The 25,493-nt window shown below is 56.8% G+C and overlaps 8 protein-coding genes across 8 annotated transcripts; 3 read left to right on the top strand and 5 right to left on the bottom strand.

Annotated features, from left to right (window-relative positions):
* Positions 1 to 220: 220 nt before the first annotated feature.
* Positions 221 to 3,571, top strand: BCV69DRAFT_278155 (hypothetical protein; the record flags this gene model as incomplete). The annotated part of the gene is made up of 1 exon (XM_025491194.1): positions 221 to 3,571. The coding sequence occupies one exon, from the start codon at positions 221 to 223 to the stop codon at positions 3,569 to 3,571; it is 3,351 nt and encodes a 1,116-aa protein (XP_025346567.1).
* A 210-nt stretch (positions 3,572 to 3,781) lies between these two features.
* Positions 3,782 to 7,981, bottom strand: BCV69DRAFT_284039 (hypothetical protein). Its single transcript, XM_025492904.1, has one exon. It carries the CDS (start codon positions 7,767 to 7,769, stop codon positions 3,987 to 3,989), a length of 3,783 nt encoding a protein of 1,260 aa, XP_025346566.1. The 5' UTR covers positions 7,770 to 7,981; the 3' UTR covers positions 3,782 to 3,986.
* A 127-nt stretch (positions 7,982 to 8,108) lies between these two features.
* BCV69DRAFT_284038 (hypothetical protein) lies at positions 8,109 to 9,495 on the bottom strand. Its single transcript, XM_025492903.1, has 2 exons — positions 8,942 to 9,495; positions 8,109 to 8,857 (listed from the first exon to the last, which is right to left on the bottom strand). The coding sequence occupies exons 1-2, from the start codon at positions 9,415 to 9,417 to the stop codon at positions 8,191 to 8,193; spliced, it is 1,143 nt and encodes a 380-aa protein (XP_025346565.1). The 5' UTR covers positions 9,418 to 9,495; the 3' UTR covers positions 8,109 to 8,190.
* A 31-nt stretch (positions 9,496 to 9,526) lies between these two features.
* Positions 9,527 to 11,032, top strand: BCV69DRAFT_287946 (hypothetical protein; the record flags this gene model as incomplete). The annotated part of the gene is made up of 3 exons (XM_025493595.1): positions 9,527 to 9,581; positions 9,836 to 10,458; positions 10,544 to 11,032. The coding sequence occupies 3 exons, from the start codon at positions 9,527 to 9,529 to the stop codon at positions 11,030 to 11,032; spliced, it is 1,167 nt and encodes a 388-aa protein (XP_025346564.1).
* A 223-nt stretch (positions 11,033 to 11,255) lies between these two features.
* Positions 11,256 to 13,243, bottom strand: BCV69DRAFT_300233 (hypothetical protein; the record flags this gene model as incomplete). Its single annotated transcript, XM_025494438.1, has 2 exons — positions 11,256 to 12,626; positions 12,701 to 13,243. 2 exons carry the CDS (start codon positions 13,241 to 13,243, stop codon positions 11,256 to 11,258), a joined length of 1,914 nt encoding a protein of 637 aa, XP_025346563.1.
* A 272-nt stretch (positions 13,244 to 13,515) lies between these two features.
* Positions 13,516 to 14,722, bottom strand: BCV69DRAFT_284035 (hypothetical protein). The gene is made up of 3 exons (XM_025492902.1): positions 14,412 to 14,722; positions 13,898 to 14,329; positions 13,516 to 13,814 (listed from the first exon to the last, which is right to left on the bottom strand). The coding sequence occupies exons 1-3, from the start codon at positions 14,638 to 14,640 to the stop codon at positions 13,630 to 13,632; spliced, it is 846 nt and encodes a 281-aa protein (XP_025346562.1). The 5' UTR covers positions 14,641 to 14,722; the 3' UTR covers positions 13,516 to 13,629.
* A 135-nt stretch (positions 14,723 to 14,857) lies between these two features.
* BCV69DRAFT_261513 (hypothetical protein) lies at positions 14,858 to 22,815 on the top strand. Its single transcript, XM_025490701.1, has one exon. It carries the CDS (start codon positions 14,968 to 14,970, stop codon positions 22,666 to 22,668), a length of 7,701 nt encoding a protein of 2,566 aa, XP_025346561.1. The 5' UTR covers positions 14,858 to 14,967; the 3' UTR covers positions 22,669 to 22,815.
* Positions 22,776 to 25,465, bottom strand: BCV69DRAFT_284033 (P-loop containing nucleoside triphosphate hydrolase protein). Its single transcript, XM_025492901.1, has 3 exons — positions 24,460 to 25,465; positions 23,577 to 24,366; positions 22,776 to 23,479 (listed from the first exon to the last, which is right to left on the bottom strand). Exons 1-3 carry the CDS (start codon positions 25,310 to 25,312, stop codon positions 22,819 to 22,821), a joined length of 2,304 nt encoding a protein of 767 aa, XP_025346560.1. The 5' UTR covers positions 25,313 to 25,465; the 3' UTR covers positions 22,776 to 22,818.
* Between the last annotated feature and the right edge of the window lie 28 nt (positions 25,466 to 25,493).

Raw genomic sequence — 25,493 nt, 5'->3', positions numbered from 1 at the left:
TCCTGTCTTTGTTCTTTACCCCTGTCACGACTTCATACCTCCTGAACGTCGTACTAGACAGCATACCCCTGACAGACACCTCTTCATCTGGCTTGACCCCCACTCAGTTCCGCATTGACTAGACAGGATCACGCATCAGCTTGAGACTTGGTGACGACCACTTCACCTCATATCAGGCACCGCTCATCGTCACACTCATCTCTAGACGCACGAGAACACTATGATTGGCAAACTCCCGAGAAGTCGAGATACTCAAGTCTCGCCTCTCACTACGACGTCTACGCCTCCATATTCAACGAGGAACAGCGACAGCCGCCGAGCCAATTCAGGTCTGGCGGGAATCGAGGCATCGCCTTGGCCTCATGCACCGAGCTTTAGTGCAAACGGACAATCCTCCTCTTCTTCCTCTTCTCGCTCGCTTGGAGCAAGCGGTGAGGGTAGCACACCACACAGCAATGGTAGTCATCCCTCAAGCGGCTCGCAACAGGCGCGTGGGCCCACATCGTCTTCCGATGCTTATGTGCTGCCGCCTCCGAGGCATAGCCATGACCTTGTGAACGAGCAGAAAGAGGAAGACCTAGACGCAGCCGACAAGCAGTCTGAATGGTCAATCGAGGCACAGTCTGTATCACAGAGCGACCAGGATGAGGTTGAGCGGTCACTCGTTCAGGAGGGCTCTCTGGCAGGGGAAGAACCTGGCTTTAGCATTGTCTACCCAAGGCAAGAAGAAGAGGGAGGAGAAGTTCTCGAGGAGTCGCCACAGACACCAAGGCAGGCGGAGGTGACCCGGCTATCAATACCCCCAGAAGGGTTGACTATCGCACACGTACCGGCTGATGGACCTGCGCACCCCGGGCTCCACTTTGTCGACGCCCACGAGCCCACTTCTCCGCAAGCTCTCCTGTCGCCCTTCCCACCAGAGACGCCACGCAGCCCAGCACCAGCCCATCGAGACTCTTACTTCTATCCTTCAGGTCCGTTGCCGTCCGCAAGAAGCTTCCGCAATCTTCCCTCGCATCACTCTGCAACCCTAGTCGAACGAGCTTCACGGCCTAGCCTGACCGAATTTCCTTCGAGGTCGAAGTCACAGCGTGGCAGCAATCGATGGTCGGACCAATCTCACTTCACCTCCTTCAGCCTCGGCGGGAGGTCTAAGAGGCAGCGGGACAGCTTTCGTACAGCCGCTCAGCGTCTAGAGACATCTCGGCAAAGCCGTAGAAATCGGGAGCGAGATCTTGCCCTCCCTTCTCCCGATGACGAAGAGGCGTACAACTCGAGTGCTCTACAAGGCCGCGGTCCACGAGTGCTCATGGCAGCACAAAGGGCCATTGCGCCCTACAGAATCGTCGCCCCGGTCCTGATCAACACCCTATTCGACTTCAACCTCCTCTTCATCCTCGTGGAGCTCGCCCTTTACCCAGAAGATACCTCCGGATCTCAGCACTCTCCTCGAGCGGCATGGGCCATTGCGACGGCAGTCCACTGTGTGTGCTCTGTGGCGCACCTATTTCTCTACGCAACCAAGCTCTACGGTGCTTATACAGCCCAGACAGCGAGAGGGAAGGCGCGACCGTCAGCGGATGAAGCCTACCTCTCTTATTTCCACCGCCTGGTCCTCATCTGCCGAAGTCCCTCCCTTCACACCATGGTCAAGCGGGTGGACGAGATGGCCACTCGACAGCAAAGGATTACAGAGACGGCCTGGAGATGGAGTCAGCTCTGGAAACTTGCTCTGCTAGATGTTCCGAGGTTGGTCATTGCGATCATTGTCGTTATTCTCTTTGCCCCGTCCAACACCAGCAACACGGCTACCACACCCATACAGACTTCGAGAGACCCTTTCTTCTTTACGTCAATGACTGGATTGCTCAGTGCATATGGCTTCGGCATCTCCTTGGCGTACATCGTCGTCCTATCGGTCGGAATTCTGACCGTGCTCTGGGCTTCACTCTCCGTGAGATACTCTCATCGACGCGCCTCGACGGATCTCGAGGACGACGATGACGACGAGAAGAGACTGGGGACCTTTGGTGGCATTTCTCCCTCTTCTGCTTCGCGACCCCTTTGGGCACTCGATACACAAGACCGAGTCAGGTTTGTTCTTCTGCAGAACAGGGACAAGCACGCCTCGATGGCTCGCTTCTCTCAGTTGGACCCCCTGCAATCTGTCATGGTCACGGTGACCTCTCCCCGTCAGGAGCAGTTGCAAGAACAAGAGGTCCCGCGGGAGAAAGGTGAAGACTATGATACTGAGGAAGACATGGCTCTCTCCTCTCAGAACCATCATCGTGGTTCTTCGATGCGCAAGACTAGGGTGAGCTGGCTTCAAACCACCCCTCCCCTCATGCCCATCGTCTTCCCCGAAAGGAGTCACGCTGTTTCGCCATTTGAAATCCCTTGCAGCATTGGTACTGAGTTGAGGGTGACCAACGCTGCTACGCCTGACCCATCGATGCGCGGCAAGTCAATGGAGCAGCCAGAGTCGATGCGTGAAGAGGGTCTTGAAGACGAGCCCACTACCGAGCCCCAGTCAAAGGCGTCGCCCACACCGCAGGAGGGAGCGGATATCCCGCCAAATCCCGAGGAAGAAGGAGTCATTGAAGAGGGCGAGTCGACACCTGACAGCACTACTTCGACCTCTACGACCTCCTCCTTCTTTCAACGCATGACAGGGGAGGAGCGCAGGTCAAGCCGTGTCAAAGGCCCTCGGCCCATCTCGGGAAAAGAGACTTTCTGGGAGAACTGGTTTGGTAGCCGAGTGGGCAAGGAGGAAAAGGGAGAAGTAGAAGAGGGCGCTCATAGTGGCCCGCACGGTATGACAGCTGATGAGCAATCAGGGTCGTCGCCAGAGCAGACTGCAGCTGGCGACGCCAGCATGCTACCACCGCCTCCAGCTCCCGTCGCCTCGGCAGAGGACGCCTCCACGCCACGACTGCAGAGAGAAGGCTCGCAAAAGGCGCGACCAGACTCAATCGCAGACCTGCTGCTCGCCTACCAGAACCTCACCTCCCAGCTCTCCACGGAAGGGAGTGAGCGACGAGCACCTTCAGACACGACTGCGTCAGAAGAACCTCAACGTCTCTGGCCTGCACCGACTGTACAGCCTCGACCTTCGCCAGGTCCGGAGTCTCCCCGTACGCAGGCACTAGCTCAGGCGTCAGCACTGGCTCCTGCTCGACCTCCTCGCGCCGATCGACATGCTAAGGTCCCGTCTCAAGAGAGTAGCGACGACTCAGATGAGGCACGCATCTGGGCTTCCTTCCCCGACCCTACACCCATGTCCGCAAGCGACACACCGGCACCTGCCCCTGTGCCTACTTCGCTCCGTAGAGCTGGTAGGCTGAACAGTAGCAGTGGGCCGAGAAGTCGTCCCAACTCCCTCGTCTTGCCCGTCGAGAATTCGGGGCTTAGAGTGGTGAATACCTCATCTGACGAGGATGACGCCGCGAATACCAGCATGGGGTTGAAGATTGCCTCTCCAGGACTTCAAGGACACGGCCAACAGCTGCCTATCATTCGGGAGGAGTCTACCTCTTCTCGCCCTTCTTCAATCGCGTCTACTAGCGTCTAGAATACATTCAATGACCCCTTCTCCCTCTGTGCGCAGAGTTATCTTTCACTACCTTTCTGCCAGCCATCGGCCGGCACACTATACCCCTGTCTCGATACCTGTAGCTTACGCATATTCACGTTCACGTTCACATGCACCTACACATGCTTCCTGTCCTTCTTTGTCAATCTTGTCACCACATTCACAGTCACATGCACAATATGAACATTACCTTTGACCATTCCTTCTTGTCTGACTGTCGTAATCACCAGACCACACGAGTTGCTCTAGCCTACTCATTGTGCATGTGAGCCCGCTCGAGGTGTATTCTAGAAAAGGCTGTGAAGCGTGACTGTGTTGACTATGACAGGTAGATTTCTTCCGCTACATGGCCGCCATGACCGACCTGCCTTGGACGTCACCGCTCTATTGCCCATCAGACCAACCCAGCGGCGACGATGCCTGCCTCCTGGTGAGCCCTCTGCTGTTCATCCCTCTGCTGTCGCTCCTGCCGTTCCTGCCGCTGTTGCTGACGTCGCTCCTTCCAAAAGGCACGACGAGATGCACGCGAAAACGAGACGGACTCACTTCGCAGCGCCGCCGCCTCCTTTTCCCTCTCCCTCTCCCTCTCCTTTGCCCTCTCCCTTGCCCGTTCCCTGAGCTGTGCTCCTCCTGCTGGTGGCCGTTGCAGAAACTCCAGCCCTTCGACGTGTTGCTCCTCCTCTTCTCGAATCTCCTTGGCCATTTGCCTCTGCAGCCGCGTCTGCTTGCCCTGCAGAGCGGCAATCGAGTACACGCCCTTGGCAATGTCCATCACCAGCGTCTCAAGATCGTGGCGGAACTGGGCTCGCGCCGCCTTTTGGCGTTGGAGCTCCTTGTTTGATGGGATGTGCAAAAGGTGGCGGAGCTGCGTGCTCAGGGAAAAGGCGGAGCGAAGAGAGTCGTCGTCGTTCTCGGCTGGAAGGTCCAGTGGGGACGTCGAAGATGCAATGTCGTCCGACCAAGAGTCTCGCCTAGAGGGAAGAGTTAGCACCGACGCCGACGGTGGGGTGAACAAGTAGATTCTGTCATTGTCGTCTTTTTGAGGCTCAACAGGCTCGGCTTCAGGCTCCACGCCCCTGCGATGGAGCACCTTGCGTAGGTACTTGCTGGCATTGCGCACCGCCACACGCAAGCTGTAGTCGGCCAGTGTACCGGTCTGTTGCACGGCTTGAAGAACGAGTCGCTGCGCAGAGACAAAGCGTTGGGTCCTCATCAAGAAGCGAAAGGCATCGTCGACTTCTCCGAGGTGGAGCGGTTTGTCAGCAGCCTGAGCCTCGGCCAGCGCAACACGGAAGGTCTGCTCTCTGGCCAAACGAGGGAACTCAACGTCGTCGAAGATGTGCTGGAGGTAATCATTGGGGCTGCCACCCGCCTTGATCCAGGATCCGAGCTCTGCTCGCGCTTCGCTCAAGCGGCCTTCTTGGATTAGCGCACGCAGTATCGCCGATTGAATGCGGGCGGTGGTGAGGACACCGAGCTTCTTGCTAGCATTCTGAGCTACAGATCTCGCTTCTTCCACCCTACCATCGAGACAAAGACCCTCGACGATGGGCGCAACATGTAGCATACTGGGTTTAACGCCGTTGTCATGCATGGAGCGGAATAGGTGTGCAGCTGCGACATGATCGCGACGAACTACCGAGAAGACCCTCAGACGCATAGCATAGCCGGCTGCTGAGAGTGACTCCTCGAAGTCTTCTTCAACGTCCATGGCCGCGTCCTCAGCTGCTTGAACAGCTTCGGGGCCCGCCACTTCTCCGCCAAGGGAGGAAGAGAATGCATCCTCCTGCCTGTGGTGTCTTGCGATGCCATTGCGTGAGGATCTATTATCAGGAGTGCCTGATGGCGCGGTGATGTGCGCATCTGCTGGGCTGTTATTCTGATCGGTCTCTCTGTGATATCCCACGAGAGGATCTGTGCCGTACGGAAAGACCTGATCCGAATAGCTCCGAATCCATTCTGCGCTCTCTCGTTCTAGTGCCACCGCTGCCGCACGTCTGATCAGTCGACGGCTGCGAAGCACTCTTCCTGTCCTCTTCTTGAAGTTCCTCAATTCTAGGCGGTGCTCGAAGCCCTGCTTGCTCAGCTCCATAAGGAGCATGCCGATGCGCTTCCGTTCTGAAGGGTTCAGCAAAATCTCCTCGCTCTCTGTAGGTTTAGTCAATGGCAGATTGGGGCTGATGGGCAGAGACTGCGCGACATCACTAAGCTTCTCAAGCAGCTGTCTGATGCCTTCCAAGCCATCATCACCTGGTCCCAGGGCAGTGTAAAAGAGTGCAGCTAGACTTTGACGAATGCGCCGGTCGAAGGAGACTCCTTGCTGTACGAGCAGAGAAAGGAGCACTCGCACCACTTCTATAGCATCCTTTTCCGATGGCAGCGTGGCCGCTGCGCGGATGAGAGCGCCATAAGTCGCAGTATGCGGGAGCAAAGGGGAAGCATTGCTGTCTGAGTCCAGGGTCGGGTTGATGAGAGCTAGACCGAAATCGATTCCTGCTTGGGGCTCCTGAGCGAGATTGTAAGCCACAATGACACTCGCTGCCGCCCGTCCACACCATTCGTGATTGTAGTCATGCTCTCGAAGCTTCCAGCAGGCCTGAAAGTGAAACAAGGCTCTCTGCGGCTGAGCCAGGCGACCATACATGTAGGCCACCGCGGCATGGGCACCGAGCTGCTCGTCGTGTGAAGACATCCGCGTAGGGAAGAGAGGGGTCGACTTCGGGGTATGACGACGTTTGGATCCTGCCCTTGCGATACCCATGAGGTCCAGCAGTCGCAAGACGTCTCTGACAGCCAGGTCGCCCACTCTGCGGACAAGGAGCTGCAGGAATACGTCGCCTGGTCGCGCCTTGGGGTCTGGTTCGTACAGCTGAGCCTCTCTGTCGAGCCAGTCTAGCAGATCAGGCAAGTGCAGTCTCAGACTAGGACTAGTGCCAAGCAGTAAAAGGTAGACGTTCTGATCGGGTTCGAAGCCGTATGCATTCATGGCTCTCAGCACCTCCTTGGTGCGACCAAAACTCTGCCCACTTGTCGAGCGGGCAGCAGAGACTAGTTGATATTGGAGGAGAGACGTGAAGAGATATCGTGGAGGGTGGAGCTTCCTCTCGGTGCTGACGCCAGCGTGACGGCCGTACGCCTCTGGAGGGGCTGCTCGACATGTCTCATACTCCTTCCAGTAGGAGTCGAGGACCCGAGTCGCTTTTCCTAGCGTGGCGAGAGCTCTGGCTCGAGCGTAGAGCATCCATTCATCTGTCGCGCCATCCCAGTCTCGTTGCGCTTCTGTAAAGAAGGCCAAGATGAGCTCGTTCCGCTCATTCAAGCCAGCACTGGACACAATACGATGGTATTGAGGCAGCGATAGACGTCCAAAGCGTTCTCTCATTGAGCGAAAGACATTCAAAATCTCATCATCAGTGGACTGTAGCTCGATCTGTGCGAGCACGATTGACCTGGCGATGATCCGAAAGGCTGTCGCATCAGCGGGTAGCACAGGTGGTGGCTGTACAGCATGAGGCCCTTGAGCGGGCTCCGTCGATTTGAGAACGGCTTCGATGGTATTAGCCAGCTGAAGGCGGATTCGTCCCCGCTCATCATCGCCACATGTGGGCAACTGAGCAAGAACGTCCTCCAGGGAGTCATACGCTACTGTGAGGGTATGGCGGAAAATGGAACGGCGTACGAGCTCTCGATCCATATCTGTCCCCAACCACTTGGGAAGGATAGACTGCTTGCCCTTCCAGTCGCTGGCAGAGGTACCGCTGGCGAGATCTGCCGGAGTCTTCCACCCGACATCATCGGCATAGCGAAGGTTGCGGGCGTTCCATCTAGAGGTAGCTCTACTTTTGGCCTCGGCAGTGGTATTGGCGTGGGTATTGAAGGATGGAAGGCGGCGCGATCCGGACGCTGTAGTTGAAAAGTAGCGCTGTGAACTGGCAGCGAGTAGTGCGTTACTCTGCTTTGGTGATGGAGTGATAGAGCCAAAGCTGTGAAGACGCTGATACCGTGCGGCTCCTGCAGCAGATGTCTCTGCGTGAGGGATCTCCTCAACAGTCAGACCTCCTCGGTCTGCTGCTCGAGGCAGGTGTATCGGCGGCTTCACTAGCCTTTTGCCACGCCACTGCGGGGTGCAGACCGTCCTCGACGTCGACAGCACCCCTCTTGCGGTAGCAGCCGACATCCTTGCGGCCAGCCAGCAGCGACAAGTGCTACTGCTGCTGGGTCGCTGGACTGCTTACGAATGGGAAGATGAAGACAAGTTGCTTGACTACCGCCGCATGAAGGACGAGATGAGGGAGGAAGTAACACTGGGGATGTGATGTCTATGAGACGCAGTGCTGAGGCATAGATGCTATGCCCAGAAGTGGGTGGTAGCTCGGTGGTTGGTACAGGAGATGGATGACTGCAGGAAGAAGTCGTCCGTCAGCCGAGGCGACTTTTTGCCAGGCGCACCGACGCGCAGGCCACCCAGAATCCATTCGAGTCTCACCCTACGCATCTTACAGGAGCTCATCTTCAAGCCACAGCATCTATTCACAGGTGACAAGACGATACAATTACATTTTCAGCTACTGGAGAGGTACGTTGGTACTTTGATCTTCTCAGTCTGTCTCCATCGGTACACCTTCCTCCTCCCCGGGTTCCTGGTCCGGCACCGCTTCCGACTTTGTCTCTTCTCGAGGAGAGCCTTGCCCGTGCTGATCATCGCCCGCCTTTACATCAGGGCTTTGGTCGGCCTCGTCACCCTCTCTTTTGAGCCCTACATCTCCTTTGATCGCCTCTTCAGCCACGGCAGACGGCGCAGGCGACTCGCGAGCTACGACCTTTCCCTTCTCCCTGACCTCCTCTCGCAGCAGCGTCTCCACCCTCTCCTTCACCCCTTTTCCAATCACTCCTTCAGACGTGAGAATTCCCGAAACATCATGTTCGGGTCGTTGTGTCTTCTTCTCATCCCCTTCGTCCCCAGCCTGGGAGACCAGCTTCTTCATCAGCTCCGCGATGATCTCCGGGCCAGTCTTTGACGAAGATTTCTCAAGCTCCCCTCTCCCCCGTCGCGGTGGATCCTGCGACTCGATGATTTTGAAGAGTTCGTCCGACTGCAGTCTTGGGTCTACTGCGCTTATCCGAACGGCCTCATTTGGGTCGGCCTGAAGGTGAGCGAGAAGGAGCGAGGAGATCGAGGCGAGGAACTCGTCTTTTTGAGGGGACGCTAGGAGGGAGGTGAGGAGCTGGCGACGCAGCTGGTCGAAGTGGCCTTGTCGCTTGAATCTAGAAGAACGAGTGCAGAGGAGGCCCAATTCAGTGAGAGCCTGAAGGCGACGTTTTCGCTTCCCTCACACCCTCTCTACTCACTCGTCCACAACATCCCCCGGAACTGCAAATCCCTTCTCTCGCGCTTTCGCTTCCACTTCGGCCCAGTCTACCTCATCAGCTTCTCTTCGACTTCCTCCCCGATCCTCCTGACCCCGCCTCCCTCCGGACTCCTGCATTACTCTCCATCCCTGTCCTCCCTTTGTGGGCGAGCTTGACATGCCGCCAAAGGATGAGGATGAGGATGAGGAGGATGAGTAGGGCAATTCAGGTCCCCATCTTGATGTACGACCACCAGTGGAAGGAGGGTAGGGTCTCCCTGAGGGTCCATTGGCTGAACGCGAGGAAATGTCCCACGGACGTGCGTACTCGGAGGGCCCGCCCCGCTCGGGAGAGCGTCGTCGAGGGAAGGTGGAGCGACTGCTGCCAGAGGGGTAGCCATAAGGGTCGCCTTGCCGCTGTCGAGCTTGAGAGGCGGTAGAAGTGGACGGCCCTGCGTAGGAAGAGTAGGGTCGCATGGTGGGCGAGTGAATGGCCACGTAAAGGCTACCAAAGCCAGGGCAATGGTAGACTGGCTGCTTGAGACTGTGGGGTAGTCTCCAGTGTCGTCTGAATGACTTTGCTCGAATGGCCTGCTTCCGTTCCGCGGGCGTGTGTCTGTGCTCCTGGCTGCTGCTTCCGTGTGGGTGCAGAGTGGAATTTTTTGGCAGTGCGACTGCGAGTGGTGCCCTTCGTTCCGCCCCTGCTTCCTTCTCCCTCTACCCACGAAGCATTCACTTCCTTGCCCTATAGCCTCACTTATACCTCACCACCCACTCTGTTTGTGATACCAAATGGCAAAGCGCAAGGCAAACACCCAGGATGGTGCTTCTACCTCTTCCCCTGCTCCTCGCGCTGGTCCATCCTCAGAGGTGACTCCAGCCACCGAAGCAGAAGACGATGGTGGGGCTCAGGCAGTCAACAAGAATAAGCGATTTAGAAAGGACAAGCCCTGGGATACCGATGACATCGACAAGTGGGCCATCCCACAATTTACACAGGCTGACAATCCACATCCGTTTGTAGAAGAGTCGTCTTTTGCTACGCTGTTCCCAAAATATCGCGAGGGGTACCTCAAGCAACACTGGGGCGAGGTGACCCGAGCGCTGGAGAAGTACGGCATAGCCTGTACTCTCGACCTCGTCGAGGGATCGATGATGGTCAAGACGACACGTAAAGCCTGGGATCCTTATGTGCTCCTCAAGGCTCGTGATCTCATCAAGCTCCTCGCTAGGAGTGTGCCGGCGACAGAAGCGCTGCGAATCCTGCAGGACGATGTGGTGTGCGATATTATCAAGATTGGAAACTTTGTGCGCAACAAGGAGAGGTTCGTCAAGAGGAGACAGAGGCTCATTGGACCCAATGGCTCTACTCTCAAGGCCATTGAGCTCCTGACGGGATGCTATGTCCTGGTGCAAGGAAACACAGTGGCCGCGATGGGCAGCTACAAGGGGCTCAAGGATGTAAGGAGGGTCGTGGAGGACTGTATGAAGAATGTCCATCCCATCTATCACATCAAGGTGAGTAGCCGTGCTCAATGAGCGAAACCAGCCAGGAGCTGAGAGAGAAGCTGACCTTTCCTTTTCCTTCGCTCTCCTTTTACAGGAACTCATGATCAAGCGAGAGCTAGCCAAAGACCCCAAGCTAGCCGAAGAGTCCTGGGATCGCTTCCTCCCTAAATTCAAGAAACGCAACGTAAAGTCCAAGAAGCCCTCTGCTTCTACCTCCAGCGCCAACGGCTCCGGTCCCTCTGGCTCCAACTCCCTCCCCCTCTCCTCTTCCACCGGTGCCGCTGCTCCCACTCCCGCCCCCCAAAAGAAGAAGACGTACACCCCCTTCCCACCCGCGCAACAACCCTCCAAACTCGATTTACAAATGGACAGTGGCGAGTACTTCTTACAACCTCATGAAAAGGCTGCTGGTGAGAGGAGGAGACGAGAGGAGAGACAGAAGGAGAAGCAGGTTGAGAGGGAAAAGAAGAGGGGAGAGATGTACGAGGTGCCCAAGGGAGATTTAAAGGCGGAGAATGTGGATGAGGGGAAGAGGGAGAGGAAGGAGAAGAAGAGTAAGAGTAGGAGCAAAGGGGAAGAGTAGGTGCAGAGCAGAGCAGGGGATGCCTTGTAGATGTAGATGGAGCAAGTGATACTTTCCTTGCTGACAGATTAGGTCGAGCTGGGCTTACGTATTCTCTGAATGAGTGGGTAGTGGTGATATCCAATACAAGCGCGTGAGAAAGACGAAGCAACTTCCTCCTTCTCTCCCCTCCTCTCCTCTCCTCTCCTCTCCTCTGCTGCGCCCCTCTCTTCCATCCGCTAGATCAAAGCCAATCCTCTCCCAACCATCTCGCACTAACAGCCCCCATCTGCGGTCCATACCTCAAGCAAAAGGCATGCGGCATACCCAGCTCGCACACAGTAGAGGTCATGGCCTCCTCTGCTCGGGGCTCACGAGGGTGCTTCTTGTGCTTTTTACCGGCAGCAGCAGCAGCGGCAGAGGAAGCGGAGACGGGTGTAGAGGGAGCGTGAGCGGAAGCAGCAGTCCCGCCGAGTTGTTTCGAGGGAGAATTGGCAGAATGGACATCCATGGGTGAGATGCCGGGGGAGGAGTAAAGAACACCTCCCCCACCACCACCGTTGCCACCGGTGCCAAGTGTCAGTCCACTTTTGCTGCTACTGCTGGCTGGTTGAGAAAAGAAGAGCTCGTCTTCTCCTTTGAAGACTTTACCTCCTTGCCCACGCTCAGTTTGAGAATCACCATTGCTGTACCCCTCGTCTTCCTCCATCAGTGGTTGTGGGAGATCAAAGTCGGTGGAATCTCCATTGCCTTGCTGGAGATAATCCCAGTCTTGTCCCTCGGGTAACTCGAGCGTGATACTCCCATCAAAGCTCCTTCGGGCTTTTGCGAGATTGATAGAAGGACGACGTCGCCCACTCGAAGTCATCGGGATGGTACGTTTCCTGAGTGGGGAAGAAGTCGAGGCAATTGGACTCGTGGTGCCTGCTTCTCGCGCGTCGGCTTGTTGCTGCTGCGTGAGAGGGACGCTAGAGTGCGAGTGTGAGGCACGACTCATTCGAGGGGATTGAGAGTGAGACTGCGGGAAGACAAAGGGCGGAGGTTGTGTTGCTGGCGAGGCCGGATTGGACTTGTTCTTCCCCATGGGCGATCCACCTTGGTAGCCTCGCGCAATTCTTCGACCGGCAGCACGAGTGAGAGATCCTACTTGGAGGGTTCGAGAGTGGAGCATGCTCGGCTTTGAAGTGGAGGAGCCGCCTTTGCCGAGAGTGGCAGAGATGTCGCTAGGACTTGAGTAGACGTTAGCTGGGAGCTTGATACGTACAAGACCGATTGCCTGCTCGAGCTCGTCTCGGGAGCGGCTAGGAGCCCAGCTATCCTCGTCACCTCTAGACCAATAGCTTCTAAGGGTGCCGCCTCTCTCTCGCAGCTTCTTGACAGCAGAAGCCATGCTGGGCGTGAGACCTTTGATGGTGAGGAATTCGTCACGGGCCATCAGAGAGGCATTGAGTGGAGCCGAGGGGGTAGTGATGAAGCCGAATGTAGCCTTGAGAGCAGGAGAGGGTATCGAAGAGACGAAGCTGGCAACGGCCAGCAGAAGCACCGAGGGTATCAGAGAGACGAAGAGCAGGAGCGGTGGAAGAAAGAGACCGGGCAGGAGTGGTGAAGTGAGGAGCTACAATGGACCGCAGATTGGGAGGAGGTGGTCAGGATCATTCTGGTGTGAATCCAGTAGCCACTCATACTCACCAGTAGGGGCAGCGTCCTTGCTTTGGGCGTCTGGGCAATGTTCATGACCGTGGGGAATAGGAGTTGCAGACCGTCTATATCGTCTCCCATCTCCTCCAGCACCCTCAGTCCGATCCATGCCCCAACCGAGTGGCCCACAATGATGATCTTGACATCATCATCATCCTCGCTATCGGAGCGAGGGTATGCCTTGCGAATAGCCTTGACCACCTCAATCTTATGTCTGACCTGAGCCTGCAAGCCCGTCCCTTCCTTCTGCCACCTGACTGATGCTCCCCTCTCCTCTTCACTCGTCTCCTCAAGGGCCGTATGTCCCCTATGACCCACGGCGAGAATCTCTACTGAACCAGCACATTCTCGCGAGTGGTAGATGGCGTCCAGGTAGGGGGTGTAGTAATCTACTACACCTGGGTTGCCGGGTATGAAGAGGAGAACGACGGAGGGTCGGGTTGGACAGGGCCAGGAGAGGGTGGACCCGCCTTGGAAGGAGGCGCGGAGTGGGAGGGAGAGGGAGGAGGAGAGGGAAGTGGTGGAGGAAGCCATGATGATGGTGACGATGACAAAGGCAGCACTAACGACGACGACGAGAATGATTGAGGTGTGATACGGTAGGCGATGATGGCAAGGAAGGCAAGGCCAAGTAGACTACTGACGACGGGTCTGCACCGTGGGACAAGGGCGGAGGACAAGATTCACCAAGTCGTCCGTGCATCCTCATTCAGACGCGGGTGAGAGACGAGCGCGTGGCAAAGTCGCCGAAATGGAAGCGGGTGACAGATCGGGCTTCACACTCAGGCGGCAGCAGCGGCCTTGGAAGCGGTAGCGGGATGGCATGACGGCAGCAGACGATAGTGGGATATGAGAAAGGAGGAAGAAGTGACCTCATAAGATCATCAGCGCCTTCAATTGGTCCACGACTGTGCACCACTTCAATGCTTCTTCTGCTTGCTGCCCTTGCCTGACCTCTTTCGCGCCTTCTTACTAGCCGGATGCGACGACGGGGAGGCTGCAGCGGCTTCGGGAATTGCTGCAGCTTCTGTAGAGGCCTTGCGCTTCTTTGCAGAGGAAGTAGGAGCGTCTTGTTTGCTCTTCGTACGCTTAGGCGAGTCGTAGCCTGGTGAGGAGGGACAGTGAAAGGCAAGATTGATCCGTCACAACCCGACTTGCAACTCAGAGCCGTGTCCACCATGAACTCACCTTCGAAGGGATCACGAATTATTCTCCCCTTCTTGTCCTTCTTTGTTGAAAGTTCAGCTGGGGCCTCGGCTCCAGAGTCACCTTCGCTATCGCTGCTGTCGCTACTACTGCTACTGCTACTGCTCGCACTACCACTGGCCACCGCCTCCGCCGCCGCCTCCTCCTTTTTCTCAGCCTCATCAAACTTGGTATGTTTCCCCTTCTCCCCCGCCGCCCCAAGTCCACTCCTAATGAACCTCCCAGCAGCCGCCTGATCCACCCTCAGCCTTCCTTCCTGTCCAGGCAGAGTAGGAGCTCCAGACGAGGTCGAAGAAGAGGCACTGCTGGCTCCAGACTGGACGAATTTGATCTTGCCAAAGTAGGTGCGGACACGCTCTAGCTCTGCGTGCACAGGATGGGCTGAAGGGTCTTGTCCTTGGACTTTGAGCTGGACTGAGGATCAGGAGAAGGCCGAGGGAAGGAGGATTAGCAGATCTTTCGAGGTGACGCCTTCATGTCCAACTTCGACACTCACACCACACTAGATCCAGCAGAACATAGGCGATCGAGACCTGCAATTTGGCGGCGTCCAGCCTGCCTTCAAGTCCATTGGAAGAAGACTCGGCAGTGTGGCTGCTTCCCTCCTCGAGCTTGGAGACAATTTGATCTAGCGGCTGCTTCAAGAGGGGGTCGAGCGTCTGACCAAGTGTGGCCAGAGACTCGGAGAAGGCAGCCAGTGCCGGCAAGGGTGACTCGAGGGACATACTGACGGCGTCTACTGTGCTTCTATGTGAGCTTATCAGTGTACGCTATGAGTAGAGTAGCAGGAAGGAGTATACGGTTGAGCCATCTGCAACTTTCCCCTGTGCCTGAAATCCGGGAAATCTATTTCTCCCTTTCCGCCTTGACCCCAGCGCGGCCACGCGAGGGCAACGCCTCCATCGGTCAGTCAGTCCCTTTCCGTCTGGCCCATGCAGCCGTCAATCGTCCGTCCGTCCATCGTCCGTCGTAACTGCCTAACCGTACGCTCTTTCCCCCGCCTCAATCCTCTTTCCCATCCGCAGTGACCGCGCTCGGAAAGCGAGGCCGCTATGCCGGCCCTGCGATCCGGCGATAGGCGCCTCCGAAGTTCCAATAGAGGTAGGAGCGCTTCGTCACCGCCTACCAGACCCACCCCCACGAGGAAGGCTAGGTCTTCTCCACGCGTTGCTTCTGCAACCTCTCGTCAAGGCAGAGCTTCCAATACTCGTCAATCTCGCAAGGAGAAGAGAGAGAGTTCCGAAGGAGAGAGCGAGAGCGATCAAGACGACGATGAAGATGATGAGGAAGAGGAGGAGCAGACACCGGCTCGACGTTCACGTCGCTCTTCGACAAATCCTACGCGTTCCACTAGACGGCAGGGTCAGCGTCAAGAAGACGAGGACAAGGGAGAGGGCTCTTCCAAGAATGTAAGACAAACAAGGAATCCGCGTGCGCGCTATCAAGAAGAAGACCCTTCGCCTGCAGAGACGCCCTCTCCTGTAGCAGTGCGACCTCGATCAGTCCAGGTAAGGCGCATGCAACTGCCCCAACCTGGTGAGGTCGGAAGGCGGCTATCTCCGCCCAAAGAGCTACGTAGGACTAGGCTCTCAGGAACACCGAAGAAGGCTCAACACATCTCGGAGTCTTCAGTCGACGAAAGCGAGGAAGAGGTACAGCCCTCGAGGAACGGAAGAGCCCTCAGGTCACGCGCCAGTATCGCACAGGCGACAGCTTCGACTCGGCAAACCAGCGGATCAAGCTCTCGTCGTCTGGGGCCGCCAGGCAGCAGGAGGAGCGCCAGATTTGCCTCGGTAGAAGAATTGCCCGCACCTCCTGCTCGACTCCGTCCCAGAGCAGGTATCGCGTCTCGTCCGCAAAGGCGTACTAGCACGAGGCTCGCTGTAGCAAGCGAGTCTGAAAAGGACTCGAGCGATCAGGCAGAAGATGCGCAAGAGAGCGACGCGATCGCCATCTCTTCAGACGAAGATGACGTGGAGGATAGCTTGCCTGCACTCGGCCGTTCGACGCGATCGCTACGCTCCTCAGCTTCAGCGTCAACCAATCGCAACGGCCAATCTTCCAGACCTCGCAGGCGCTCGGGCCGACAGTCTTCCACTCGGACTCGCTCTGGCGCTCGTCCTCCCCAGCGCGCAAGGTCAGGCAGGGCGACGAAGAAGAGGATTAGGCTTAACATTATCGACACTGCGCCTGACGAGGAGGAAGATGAGGTCGACGACAATGAGGAAGAGGGCGAGGACGAGGACGAGGACGAAGACGAAGACGAGGATAAGGATGAGGAAGACGCCGATGAGGATGAAGATCCTACGGCTCCTGAGCCCTCAAGGCGGCCAAGCGCACGAGAAACTCGAGCGAACGGTAGAAGACTCCTCGAAGTGCTAGAGATGAGCTCAGACTCGAGCGAGACGAGCGACATCGAGGTGGACGAGGAACAAGAAAACCTCAGCGGCTACAGCTCCTGGACCGACGAGGAAATCCCGATCGCCCAAGCTTTGGATATCGAGCCCGGCCTCAACGATAGAGTGCACACCATTGAGCTGTCCGATTTGACCAACGAAGAGCGCGAGTTGGCGGCCTCTTTGCAGATCTTCGGATGGCAAAGTCAGCCTGTCTCTCAGGCTATCACTTCCTCTTTTGGTCGTCGAGTGACCAAAAGGAAGAGACTCGGATTTGAAAGCTCAGACGACGACAAAGATGCCCCTGTACTTCACGGAATTCGAAGGGCCACACAACCTCAGGCTCCTTTGTCTGCAACAAGCAGTGCTGAATCTGACAGCGACGAGTCGTCGACGGACCCATTCGTAGACTCTGCGCAACAACAAGTCCGCCAACGTCATTGGGAAACCTGTGGTCGATGTGACGAGCGGCCAGCGTGGATGCAGATTGTCAGCTTGAAGCGTACGCAGGCCCGTCTGGACCGCGAGCGAGCCAGACAGATGGATCTGCATCGCCCCACCCGCAAGGAGCTGAAGGGACGTCGCTCAACCGGACACTACGACTTCGGCCGATTCGAAGAGCTGCATGCCCTGGGTACAGCGCAAGCTCAATTGGACGAGAAGCGCAGATTGCTCGGAGAGAGGGGAGCTTGGCTCGTCTGTTCCTCCTGCACTCAGAGCGTGCACACTGGCTGTCAAGGTGACGACCGGAATGAGGAGTTGCTACACACTATCAATGTCGAGAAGGCAGCTCGTCACAAGGCATTTGGGCGACCAGGCAAAGCCAAGTTCAGGGTGCAGTTCTCGCCTGCTGAATATCTGACCTCTGTCGAATGCGAAAGATGCTCTACAACGCTTTCGTGCTGTCACGTCTGCGAACAAGACTGCACTCCCGCAGTGCCAGAAGATGACGATAGGAAGGGCGAAAGCCCCTGTTTCCGATGCAGACGCTGCTTTCGAACCGCACACTACGAATGTCTTCAGCAACTGTCTGGTGAGGACGAGCTTGATGAAGCTGCTCTTGCCAGGCAGAAAGCCGGCTGGAAGTGTATCGACTGTGATGCATGGGGTGACGTTGAGGTGATCTTGGCCTGGAGGCCCCAGGCAGACACTCAGTCTGAGCCAAGATCGCAGTATCACCTCCTTCGCAAGCCTCCCGACGACCTCAAGCGGGAGTATCTGGTCAAGTTCAAGAATTTGTCCTTCCGAGAGACTCAATGGGTCCCTCATCATTGGTTGAGCCTAGTTAGTGAGGGTCAGCTTAGATATTTCCTTGCTCACGGTACTCGTCTCGAGCTGGAGCCAATTTCGGAGCAGGGCCCCGGCCTCGTCACTCCACCTTTGCCACCTGTCAGTCTGTCTCCGTCGCAGGCTTTCGAACGTACAGCCAACACGCCAAGGAGATCCAAGCGCCAACGACTACTCTTGACTGCACACAGAGAGACAGGCGAAGTACTTCGAGGTCCTCCCGCGCCAGAAGCAGGTGCACAAGGTCGAATTCCAAAGACTTGGATCACGCCAGATCGTATCCTTGACGTCTACTTCCACGTCAATTCTATCCCCGAGTCTGAGCTCAAGCCGCTGACTAAGGCGGAACTTCGAAGGCTCCGCCGACGCCCCCGCCAGATCACGAGGGAGGGTCATGGTGCAGATATTGCTGAGGAAAAGAGCCGACTGGAGCTGAGCCCAGAATATGTTCACATCAGCCAAGTCGACGAGTATTTCCTTGAGAGCATCACAGAGACCGAGATGGAGGTGCTGATGCCTACAGCCAAGATTCTCGTCAAGTGGGACGATCTGGAGTATGAGCAATCGACATGGGAGAATGGTGCAAGCCCCACTGAGTATCTTGATGAATGGCTCTCCCTCGTGCTCGCCTTTCAGCGATACATGTCCTCGAGAAAAGTCTACGTCAAGCACATGTCAAGCCGTCAGATGATTGCTCTGGAGGCGCAGAGGAAGAAAGCCAAATTCCAGTCGATCGCAGAGCAGCCGGACTATGTCGTCGGCGGCCGAATGCTCGACTTCCAGATCGATGGACTCAACTGGCTACGGTACGGCTGGCATGACCACCAGCCTGGAATTTTGGCCGACGAAATGGGTCTCGGCAAGACGGTACAGGTCGTAGCTTTCATTGCCTCACTGCACCAACAATTCGACGGACTGGGACCTTACCTCGTCGTTGTACCCAACAGCGTCGTGACCAATTGGGTCCGCGAATTTGAGAAGTGGTGCCCCCATCTGAGGGTGGTTCCGTACTACGGAGGAAGAGAATCCCGTGGTATCATCGAGAGGTTCGAGCTTTTCCACCTGGAGAGCATGCCCGGACGACAAGATCTCCGAGCCGAAGTCGTCATCTGCTCTGACTCGGTGGCTCGCAGCGATCCCGCGCCGTTGAAGCGTGTGCAGCGTTGGCAAGCTGTGATAGTGGACGAAGGAACCAATCTGAAGGCGGGAAGTGGGACGCTTCTCTACCGTCGATTGTCTGCCCTCGAGACTGCGCATCGTCTGATCATGACCGGTACGCCCCTCAACAACAACATCGGAGAGCTCTTCAATCTGCTCAACTGGCTCAAGCCCAATGCGGAATGGAAAGACGTCAAGGCCTTGCACAAGAAGTATGCAGTGCTGACGCCCGAGCTCATCGCTGAGCTTCAGCCACTCCTGAAGCCATACTTCCTCCGTCGACTCAAGAAGGATGTTGTCGACCTGCCGCCTCGCTCAGAAGTACTTGTGCCCATTTCGTTGACGCCTCTGCAGAAGAGAGTGTACAAGGATGTGCTCGAGAAGAATATCGAGGACATACAAGCTCTCACCGACGTTCGAAGTCTGTCTAAGCGGGACCACAAGTACAAGATTGGTAACATGATGAACATTCTCATGCAGCTGCGTAAGGCTTGTCAGCATCCGTACCTCATCGCTCCTTCTCTCGAGACCTTTGAGGGTGATGAAGGCCATGACTGGAGACTCGAAGCGGAGAGACTTGTCGAGGCGAGCTGCAAGCTGAAGGTCTTGCAGAAGCTTCTTCCTCAGCTCAAGGCAAAGGGGCGAAGAGTGCTCATCTTCTCACAGTTTGTCATCCTCTTGGACATTGTGGAGTCACTGCTGTTGAACGAAGGGAAGTACAAATACCTCCGCCTCGACGGTAGCTTCGGACATCGTCAGCGCCAGCGAGGCATCTCGGCCTTCAATGCTCCAGGGTCAGAGTATTTCTGCTACCTCCTCAGCACTCGAGCCGGAGGTGTGGGGATCAACTTGGCTTCGGCCGACACTGTCATTATTCTGGACAGTGACTTTAATCCTCATTTGGACATGCAAGCCATAGCCCGAGCTCACCGTATCGGACAAACGCGCAAGGTGATTGTCTTTACTTTGGTCGCCAAGTCGACTGCAGAAGAGCAGATCGTCAACAATGCCCGTAAGAAGCTGATCCTAGACCATGTCATCCATACAATGGACGACGAGGAGAGTCGAGAAGGCAATTTGCACGACGCTCTGCAATTTGGAGCTCGAGCTCTCTTCCAGGAAGGAGGGGTCGACCTGTCTGAGAAGGATGTGGACCTGAGCGAGCAAGATATCTCTAAGCTTATAGAGGAAGCCGAGCAGGCCGATGATGCATCTGTCAGTGCCTCTCAAAACGGCGAGGCCGGTGCTGGCAATCTTCTGTCTTTCGCCCGCGTATGGGAGCGAGACGAGCAAGCCGATCCGACCGCAGACATGGCTGACGATGGCTTCTGGACCGCGTTGTTGGCCAAGACGAGGGCTGCACATCCTGCCAATGAGTCTGCGACCGGCGCCGGGCCTGCAGAGGAGGTCGTGTACGGAAGAGGCGGAGCGAGGAGAGCAAAGCTCATCGCACTAGCTGGAGGAGCCACAACGGAGGAAATTGATGCTGAGCTGGACGAAGATGCAGCTCGCAACGACCCCGATGCCTCAACCGGAGCAGCTGGCCAGGCTGATGCTCCCATGGCCTTTGCTGACGATGCTGACGACAACGATTGGACCATGGATCTTGGTGTCCCTGAGGTGAGCTCGACTAGCGAGTATGGCTCCACCTCTATCGATGAAGTAGAAAGGGCCCAAGCTCAAGAGCAACAGCAAGAGCAGCAACAGCAACAACAACCAGCGAAGCGTCCCCGAGGTCGACCGAGGAAGTACCCAAGACCCATGCCTTCGCCCGTCGCAGGCTCCAGCACAGCAGTTGCGCTACCGCCGCCCATTGCCCCACCTGCTGCACCTGCTCTCAGCATCTTTGACACAACGAGTAGATCGCTCCCGAGGCCACCTCGACCGCAAAAGCAGCCACGGAAAGCCAAGGAGAAGCAGACGGCAAATGGCGCGCCATCGACTGGAGGTGCAGGTCCTTCAACGAGTCAGAGTAGTTCGAATCAAACGCACGGCTCTACTGGTCCGGTGACGCTCTATACTCGACTTGCAGTCGTCAAAGATCCTGCCGAGGCTATGGCGCTCTGCGTTGCTGCTTATCCCGGTCAGCCTGACACAATCAATCAAGTGTACAATGCCTGGGTCGGTGTCATGCTCGGAGCTTCCGTCAGGCAGCATGTGGCGTCGCAAGGTGGATCCACTTCGGCAGCAGGACCCAGCCGCCCACCTGCCTCCAACTCAGGGACCGCTACTAGGCCCATGCAAGCCACAGCTAGTGGAGCCGCTGCTTCATCGTCAGTGATCCAGCGCAAGAAAACGGCGGCGGTTGTTGGCTCTGGCGGTCGAGCTGCTACTGGGAGCTCGTCTCAGGCGATGGCAGGCAGTCAGCTACCAGGAAGAGCTCCTGGACCGCCGCTTCCTGGGCAACCCCAGACAGCGGTGCAAGAAGGTACTGCTCCGCCCGCGCGAAAGAAAGGTCGCCCGAAGAAGGTCCGGCCCGAAGTCGCACCTGTCACACCAGCTCCAGTGTCTTCTGCCGCACCCATTCCTGCCCGCCAATCCGGGGCAGCACCTCAAAGGCCTCCTGGTATTGCAGGGTTTCAGCAGCCGGGTCAGCCTCCCCTGGCTCAACAGCCGTCAATCTTGGAGCAGCAGCCGGCCTCTGGCTTTATGGAAGTTACTCGAACCCCGGCAGAGTTGAAGAAGATGTTCAAGGATGTTCCGGAGCACTTCATGACAGATGTCAAGATGCGACAAGCTCAAGGAGCACCCAAGTCTCTTCTCGTCCCAGAGCAGCGCTCACAACTGACCAAGACGCACATGGCTTACTTTTCTCTGCGACTGCTCAATTTCCTCGGTGGCATACACCCGCTCTTCCACGATGCCTTTTCGCTCGTGCAGTCAGAACATGTCCCCCCTCGTATTCGAGCTCAGCCATTCGAGGGAGCCGAGATGTTGTCCATTAGCGTCGTCACCGAACGTCTGAGCGAGACTGCCCACTACTTTTACAACCAACTGCTCAGTCAGGGCAAGAAGAGCACCGCCGGGCGTCCTTCTTCTGGCACCTCGAAGAGCCAGGCTAGCCCTTCAGGCCGTCAATCTGGGCAACATGCCTCCAAGCCTTCAACGATGTCGGTCGATCACGTGCTGAATGAGCAAGCTTCGATGGAGAGAACAGAAGCCGCTAGTGGTAGCCAACGAGCGAGACAGCGAGTACAACAAGGCCCTGCTCCAGCCTTGCAACAAGCGTCGCAGCAGCGCGACAGATCCAACATGCCGCCGCCCCTCGCCAGCATCGCGAATCAGGCTCAACATCGTTCCTCCCCGACTTCTGCGACGCTGTCCATCGACAGTCAAGGCCACGCCTCTGCCCTGCAGCAGCAGCAGCAGCAGCAGCAGCAGCGCAATAATCAATCTACGGCCTCCATCGCTACAATCTCCCCGACTGCTCTGCCGCCTGAAGGCTCGACGGAGAGCGAGCGTCTGGCCTTCTTCTGGCTGCAGGCCATCGACGCGCTCAGCTTGCCCGGCATGAGCAAGGCATCGCGAATGTGGCTTCTCCAACCTATTGGACCTGAGAGGGACGTCATGGGACAAGAGATCAATGCGCGCTTGGCAGAGATCCTCACCAGTCGAAGGAGGCTGGGACAGCCTGTACCCCACTTCTTCCGACAGAGTGGGGATGGGGCTGTTGGTGGGAGTGGATACAGTGGCAATAGCAGTGCCGGTGGCGGAGCCGCTGCTGGGATTGGGGGAATGAGCTATGGAGAAACACATCGCTATGCGGATCAGAGCTACCAGCATCATCAGCAGCAGCAACAACAACAGCAGCAACAGCAGCAGCAGCAGGACCACAACGTCTTCGCTAGGAGACCCGCTTACCAGTCCAACTTGGGGCACAGCCATAATGCCGGCTGGCCTGGAGGAGCTTGATCCCTGTTCCTCCTGCTGTAGGCTTTATCACATGTCGCACGGCATGCATCCTTCCCGAATCACACCTCACCGAGGGAATGAGCGAGCAAAATGTCTACAAATCTGTACATCTATCGAAGTAAATTGATTACCCACGTCACATGTTCTATCTTACTTTGCTGCGGTATCTCCCTCGCGCTCGTCTGAGTCTGAGCCTGAGCCTGAGCGTCCAGTGTCGTCTGACTCTTCCTGTTTCTCTTCCTCTTCCTCTTCATCCTGCCCCTCGACAGCCAGCGCCTCGAACAAGCTAGCAGCTCGCCCGATCGGCTTGGCCTGTTCCACCACCTCTTCCTCTTCCTCTGACTGCCCTTCGGCATCAATTTCGCTACTCTCTTCTTCTGCCTCTTCTTCTTCTTCTTCGAATGTGACCCTCTTCGAGCTCTTCCCCCGCGCCCGCTTCTTCCTGAGGAGAGGGTGGGAAGCACCCTCCAGATCTCGCCCCTGCCCGTCGATGTTGCTTCCAGCGTCTGAAGCGTCATCGTCATTGTCATCTTCGTCCGTGCCATCCTCATCGAGGTAGGAGGGCACAGAAGATGAAGAGGGATCGTGCGTAGCGCCCGTGGCAGAGCTGGAGCTGGAGCTGGAAGGGTCGGTGAGCGAGCCAGGCAGCCAGATCCCCCTGCCGTCATAGTGGTAGTCGTCGGCGATTGCTTCTGCTACTCCGTCACCCTGGCTGGTGTCGTTATCGCTTGGAGAAGAAGTAAGAGGGGGTGGATGAAATGCCCAACGGATACGTCCTTCGGCGAGGGCCCGGATGAGGGCGTTGCCGGCGCTGTGAGGAGGGACAGTGCCGAGGTGTCAGTCCTTGAGATGTACAATGAAAGAAGACGAGGTCGAGCTTGAGCGTTCAACATCTCACTCTGACTTACCGATTCACATCCCACCTCCCCGCCTTGGCCGTCTTGTACCCATGCCGTCTACAAAGCGCCTCAAGAAGGAGCGTTGCCGTCCACTGCCTCTCTCCTACCAGCCCTCCAACACTGGCATCACCATATTCATCCTCTGGCATCTGCAGCGCCAATACCCTCTCAAGTGGGATATGCGAAGCGGCAAACCGGAGAATGGAAGCGGTGGATTGAACTTGGGAGATGGGGAGGATGGCTCCGAGCACTTGAAGCTCTTGGCCGGCACTGCTTGGGAAGACGAGACCGGGGCAGTCGCAGAGGAGGACACGACTTTTCCCATCGCTGTTGTTGTGGCTGTTAGTGGTGCCAGTGTGGCCTTCCTGGGGCGAAGACTCCACAGAAGGAGCAGCACCAGCACCTCCGAGGTAATGGGTCTGGAAGATCTTCGTCTTGCCTGGTGTTCGCGAGGCATGTACTACTTTTGATCCCATTAGTGCATTGAGCAGTGAACTCTTCCCAACGTTGGGCTGCCCGATGAGTCCAATGCACAAGGAGGTCTCACTGGGATCCCGTTCGCTGCGGCCGCTACTGCCGGCGACGTTGTCACCACCGTTGCGCAAGACATGCCGGCCGCTCTGCACCTCATCCCAGTCAATGTTGACTGCGCAGCTGGGCTGCCATTGCGCTAACCGCTCAGGGTCCTCTGCTACTTTGGCAGGAGGAGTAATGAGGGACTTGTGCGCTTTTTTGATGGCGGCAAATATGGCAGAGCGAGAGTCGTCGCTGAGGAATGGTGTGAGACGAGTACGTTTGCCTGAGCCGGAGAGCGGCAGAGAGGAGCAAGATCAGCCTTGGAGACCTCGAGTCTGTTGAGTGCTGCTACTCGACTTTCACCCCGCTCACTCACCCTGTCCCTCCCTCTTCTCCTGCCTTTTATATGCCTCCGTCACAACGACACTCCATCCAAATTTCTCCTCCAACCATCTCTTCCAAAGCATCGTCACATCTTCTCCCACAATATCCTTCTTCGTCAGCACCAAAATCGTCTTTACCGCTGCATACTTTCTGAGGTGTTCCACCAAGCTAGGTGGTAGATGCAAGAGGGGACATCTTGCATCGAGTAGAACAAGCAAGAGGTGAGAGCGTTCCATTACTCTCCACAATTGGCGATACACTTCTACATTCCTCTCAAACATGCTCGGTAAGAGACACTCTTCTGCCTTTGGCTGGGGTAGGTGTTTCACTTCTGCCAATTGGGAAGAGAGGAGACCTCTGACGAGGGAGAAGCGAGAGTCCATGGCGGCATCGGTCTCTTCGAGCCAAGAGGAGAAGACGGAGGACTCGTTGGACTGGACAGCCTTGGCGCTTAGATCGCGATGCCAGCGGGGCTTCTTAGGAAGACGGAATGCTCCTCGTCCTCCTTTCGATCCACCTTCGGCGCTGGAAGCAGAGGCATAAGCAGAGGTGCTGGCATCGATTCGCTCCGGTGTCAGAATCGCCAGCTCAGGTCTCACAGGTCGTTCCAGCGGTGTGTAAGCGGCAATGAGCGACAAGTTCTCCAGGGCTGTTGGGATCAACTTTGCAAAGCGCGACTCAAGAGCGCGGGCCTTGTTGGCTGTAGCCCCATTCGGCACCCGTGAGGTTGTAGCGCTGGCTGTGCCGGAAGTCTCAGGGGCTGACGCAGTTGCGACGGCATCTCTAGAGTTGACATCGTCATCCCCTTGATTGCGCCTGCTGGGCTTCTTCTTCTTCTTGGCCATGGCGAGTGCTTGCTGGCTGGCTGATTGGTGCGGGCGAGCAGGAAGATCCCAACTGTATGACGCACGAACCGTTGGGCGGAAAGAGGGGAAAAAGTTGCAGTGGAGGGCGATGAATCACCTTCTGCTTCCGTTCCGACTCAGCCCCGGCTCCCTCTCTCACCAGAGGCCGTCAACTCTCTCA

Source organism: Pseudomicrostroma glucosiphilum, assembly GCF_003144135.1.
Source record: "Pseudomicrostroma glucosiphilum strain MCA 4718 unplaced genomic scaffold BCV69scaffold_11, whole genome shotgun sequence".
NCBI classification, from domain to species: Eukaryota; Fungi; Basidiomycota; class Exobasidiomycetes; order Microstromatales; family Microstromataceae; genus Microstroma; species Microstroma glucosiphilum.
The sequence above is the reverse complement of the archived record's forward strand: the minus strand, read 5'-3'. Positions and strand labels throughout refer to the sequence as shown.